Genomic DNA, 5,317 nt, shown 5'->3' with positions numbered 1-5,317 from the left:
AACTAATATGGTGAACATGGCAAACGTTACGCCTGCTAAACATCAGCATATTAGCGTATTAGCTGTAATTAGTTGGTAGTGAAAAGAGCCCACAGCTGACGGGGACTAGTGGGACATTGTTTTGTCATTTTGTTTTGTCGTTATTGGCATTGTTGAGTTTTTAAAAAATATATCCAATACCATTCATATCCATCGTATTGGGGGGGAGGTGCCGGAAATCTGAGAGTGGAAAACGCCAAACCTCAGCAAATGCAGACACCTGCAGGGCAACATACTAATAGGGGTAAGTGGAAAAATGTGGTTTTTTTTTGGTAAATTTTGGTGAACTGACCCTTTAACTCACACAAACAGCCAATTTTGGCTGTTTTTTTTTTTTTTTTTTTTGGTCAAAGGGCTAATTTAACAAATCAGCCAACGTTAACATTAAAGCTGCTATGTGTAGAAAAAAAAATATCTGCACTGTTAAATTCTTTACTCTGGCGCCATCTGGTGGTTGTAGCAAAAACGTCACTGTGGCAGACAGAATGCACACACTATTGAATATCCCCATCCCCATCCCCTCCCCGTCCCGCCCCCCTTGGATCTGACCTGGGGAAACAGACCAAAATATCTGCATGAAATTTTGCACAGACATTCACAATTCCTAAAGGAGGTATTCAAATATCATTGGCGATTCCCTGACTTTTCCTCTAGCGCCACCGGCAGGTTCACATTTGCGGTTTATAGTGAAATGTCTTGACAACCATCGGATGGACCAGAATTTTGATTTTGTTCTCATACCTAGCACGCTAAAACACTAAACTCAGATGAGGAACATAGTTAACGCCTGCTAAGCCTCACCATGTAAGCGCTGTCATTGTTTGCATGCTGACATTAGCATTTGCTCAAAGCAGCAACCTAAGTGCAGCCTTACAGAGCCGCTAGCATGTCTGTAGACTCCTAGTCTCGTTCTACGATCGAAAACATAGGCCACCAAAAGAGATGTAAAGATGTTTCTTACGCAAAAAATTGTGCACACAGTTGATTTCATGTTAAGACTTTACACTTTTACGATTGCTAGACAGGATTTGCTTGTTAACGTGGTGTTAAGTTAACTAGGTAAAAAAAATCAATGAGATGTATTTTCATGAAGTTCCTTCTCTTTGCCTGTCTGTTGATCTCACTGCCTAACAGCCTGGGACAGGGATGGTCCGCCGTGGCCACGGAGGGCCAACGGCATCTTAACAGGGATCTTAATGCACTGCTTCAGTGCATGTAAACGCATTTCCTCTGTAACCTAATTTTTCCTCCAATTCCCTGGTCTCTCCTGCGCATGTAAACATACTGATTGAAATCCTTTGTCCCCCCATGGCACCCGGTCTGCCGACCGCTGGCTTAAGACCTCCAATCAAAAACACAAAAAACTCCTTTCCTTTTGCTACCTTGAAATGTTTGGCAGAGCTTTGTGAACGTTCTATTTTGAAATTCCTTATTTTGCCCCCTTTCTTTTTGTTGTAGCTCCTCCATGATTTGCCATCCATACACACACATTTATCTTCATTTCTCTCATTTGTGCTTTTTTCCCCCACATTTCTTTTTACTTGACTTTCTCCTTTGGCTTCCGTCTTTTCCTTCTCTGCCACTCTTTTCACTCTTATTCGGTTCATTAAAGTTAAGCAGTTTTTTTTCCTCCGACGCAGACAAAAGTTTTCAATAACACCTCTCTTTGTTTTGTTTTTTTGTCATTTGTCCCCTTTCAGCAGTGCCAGTGTCATTCCCTCTGTCCTCTTTGTCTCTGCAGCCGGCTGATCAGAGGATGAGGGCAGCTTTCCTGCGGTGTAAGTGCTTCGTCCTTCTGTCTATTCTTCCTGTAGTTGTTTCTTTCTTATTTTGTGGCCTATCCCTCCACTCCCTCTTCGTCTTCCACCCTCTACCGCTTCATTTAATCTTTCCCTTCCTCTCTGCATCACTTCTACTCTCTCTTTCTCTGGTGCGACCATTCAGTATGACTGTCCGGCATGTCATTTCCCATCTTGCGCTCGCTCATCCTCCCCCCCTTTCTTTGACCCTCTTTCCTCCTCCTATCTCCTCTCCATGCTCCTAGTTCACCACATAATGAGAGTCCTGCTGAGAAATCCGAGAGCCCGGTCTGGATCCTCATCAATGATGGATGGCAATCATACTGTCTTTATGACATCCAGATCCGTCATTAAGGCCGGTGCCTTGTCCCGACAGAAGCGAGCCGGCTGACAGGATGACAGCGTAGCGGCGCCCTTGTTAGGCATTAATAATTCATTCGGTGAAGGGAGGACCAAGGCCGTTTGTGTCATTTATCCTCTCTGTGCCAAAACGCCAACCGATACAGTGGACGGCTTAACATGCTATCTGTCTGTGCCCCACTCAGCCCTTGGAAAACTTGGGGAAAAAAGAGCGTGAAGAGCAAAATCTTTTTAAGTACACCTGAGTCCACTTTTCCGCTGGTACAGATTTCAATAGCTGTTGCTGAGGTATGAACCAAAGCAGTGGACGGAAAGATAGACGGACCGACGTTACCATCCTTGGAGCCAAGCTGCTAGCGTGGGCAAATGTTATCTGTGTAGCCCCAAATCACAAATTTGGCTCAAAGGGGTTTCACAGTCTGTACAGCATTAAGAACCCTCTATCCTCAGATCCTCCCTCGGTATGGATCCGGTAAAAGAATTAATTAATTGAATATCACAGTTGCTGCGAACCGACTTTTTGGTCGATCAACTAACCGATTAAACAACTGATCATTTCACCTCGTTATTTGCTAAACAACCACCGACTGAAAACACAATTCCCTCCTGGGACAATAAAAAAAAAGTACCTATCTCTCTCTCTCTGACTGGCTACTGCAACAACCAAACTTTTGGGAATTGGGACACCGGTTACATTCATTTCTGCAGGTCAAAGTGAGGGTCTTGGATGCAGATAATTGTGTTTTCGTAAACACGTGTTTATGCCACTACTCCGTCAGTCTGCCTTGCAGAATATCACGGCCGTTTAGTTTGGGGCAGTGAAACTCCCTATTCCCGCCTCTTAAACTCTTCGCTTTGTTCCCTCTCAGTTTCTTGTCGTCTGTCCTTGGACCCCGATACGGCCCACCCTACTCTGATTCTTCTGGAGGGGCCCCAGGGCGCCCACTGTGGCGAGGAGCCGCAGTCCTACCCCCCTCACCCCCAGCGCTTCGATTCAGTGGCCCAGGTCCTGTGCAGGGAGGGCCAGTTCGGCGGCGCCAGCTACTGGGAGGTGGAGTGGCGGGGCGGGGGATGGATCGACATCGGCGTCACCTATCGAGGTATTGGGCGCAAAGGTGGCGGAAAACCCTGCCTGCTGGGGCGCAATGAGAACTCCTGGCGGCTGAGGTGTACGCACGCCGGATATGCCGCCTGGCACGACAACCGTAAGACCACGGTGGCTGCGCCGCCCTGCCCCAGGATCGGCGTGTTCCTGGAACGCCAGAAAGGGGTGTTATCCTTCTACAGCGTGTCGGACACAGTGGTGCTCCTGCACACGTTTCAATGCCTGTTCTCTCAGCCACTGTACCCGGCCTTCCGCCTAGACCTGGACTCCACCCTGCTCATCTGCCCCCATGAGGGAGTCAACGGAAACCCATTCTAGCCTTCCCTCCCTCCTCCGTCCAGGACCTTTCATGTAGCTACTGCAGGAAGGGGCTGTTCGCTCCGCTCATGGATACGAACATTCAAAAATAGAAGCAACAACATCATGACGAAGCATCACAGTCGGGAATCGAACAGTTTTCTTTTTCCATACATGTCTGTCTGCATATTTCCTCCCTGTCGGTGTCTCCGGTGACAAAAACATATTTTTCTTTGTTTTTTTAAAACAAATCCTCTTAATTGTAAAATGGGTCAGATGGACTGAGCCGTGTGATGCACATTGTAGCCGACTTTTTCGCGTTGCGCGTTGTGACCCGTCCTGGTAGGAAAAGCCCAGGTTTTGCTAATAACGCGCGGGTGTCCCAGGAAACCACCACAGTGTGACAGTGGGCCGGCATGCAAAATGTCAGGACCACGGAACTGAAACACCTGAAGGGAATTCAGCCACCATTCGTTTTTGCTACTTACACCTGCGCTTTTCCAACCGTGACGTGCAAAGCGTCTTCCGTGGAAAAAGGCCCATTCAAGACAGACTGGCTGAGCAAAAAAGTGCAGTGGAGGATTGAAACTTGTGAAAACCATCCACTTTGATGGTTCGATACTAAAAAGTATTCACCCCTGTTTGTGTTTTTATATTGTTTTCTTTTTCGTAAAAAAAAAAGAAAAAAAAGAAAATAGTTGCAAGTACATTTATTGGAAATGTTTTGTATCAGAGGGTGGATTTTTTTATTTTTACTTTTTTATTTTATTTAGCGCTCTACAACGACAGGCTGAATATTTGGTACCTGCGACTACTTGAATACCCACAGCGAGAGATTTTTCTGAATCGGCCTCGCTGCCATGTGATATGGGAAACCTCACTCAAGTTTTCTTCATAATGAAAATGTCACCTGTCAAAGTGGCCTCAGCTCCAGATCTAGACAAACTAAATGCCTTATTATTGTAGTGAATGTTTTTCTTTGGGGTGGTGTCTGTCATGTTTTTTTTTTTTTTTTTGGGGGGGGGGTCATCTGGGGTCATTTTCTTTTCAGGTGGGTGAGCTTTTGTGTACAACACACTGCCGGTCTGTCTTTAAAGTAGAATAGCATGAATTAAAAAAACAGTTTGATATATCCGGGAAATGTGCTTCTTCGCTTTCCTGTCGAGGGTTAAATGCGAAGATTGACGCCGCCCTCGTGTCCGTACAGTAGCTAAGCTACTCTCAGCGGCCGGCTAGCTTAGCTTAGCGCAAAGACTGGAAGCAGAGGGGAGAGAGCTAGCCTAGCTCCGTCTAAAGATAGCAAAACTTCTTACTTTTACACTTTGGCCTCAGCAACAGTGAGTGCTGATGAGTGTGCGTTAGAGCGGCGGGTAGCTCCGATTTTGTTACCTTCGGACAGAGCCAGGCTAGCCGCCCCCCCCCCATTTCCAGTCTTTATGCTAAGCTAAGCTAGCGGTGGCTTCACATTTACGGTGGTACAGATGTTCTTCTGTAACTCTAGGCAACAAAGCGAATAAGCCCAAATCCAAGAAAGTCAAATATTCCTTTCTTGGCTGCGTTCACATCGCAGGTTTCCATTTTCAATTTCAAATTTTCAATAACGTGATTTTTTTTTTTCTTTTTCTGGGGAACATCATATCTATGTCAGGTGTATATGTCACCCATATTCATTAACAATATATGATCACATATTCTAAATGATGACATGTAAGCCCTG

The 5,317-nt window shown here is 45.8% G+C and overlaps 1 protein-coding gene across 1 annotated transcript in view; it reads left to right on the top strand.

Moving 5' to 3' along the window:
• LOC120799845 (E3 ubiquitin/ISG15 ligase TRIM25-like) overlaps positions 1-4,989 on the top strand; it is a 12,941-nt gene extending 7,952 nt beyond the window's left edge. The window contains exons 7-9 of the mRNA XM_040145277.1: positions 209-283; positions 1,740-1,817; positions 3,068-4,989. Of these exons, the coding sequence (XP_040001211.1) occupies positions 209-283; positions 1,740-1,817; positions 3,068-3,621 (707 nt within the window). The 3' untranslated portion in view covers positions 3,622-4,989. The remainder of the gene's footprint in view (positions 1-208; positions 284-1,739; positions 1,818-3,067) is intronic.
• Positions 4,990-5,317: the final 328 nt, after the last annotated feature.

This window comes from Xiphias gladius, chromosome 15 (assembly GCF_016859285.1).
Source record: "Xiphias gladius isolate SHS-SW01 ecotype Sanya breed wild chromosome 15, ASM1685928v1, whole genome shotgun sequence".
In the NCBI taxonomy this organism is placed as follows: Eukaryota; Metazoa; Chordata; class Actinopteri; order Istiophoriformes; family Xiphiidae; genus Xiphias; species Xiphias gladius.
Note: the sequence above shows the minus strand (reverse complement) of the source record. Positions and strands in the feature narration are given on the sequence as shown.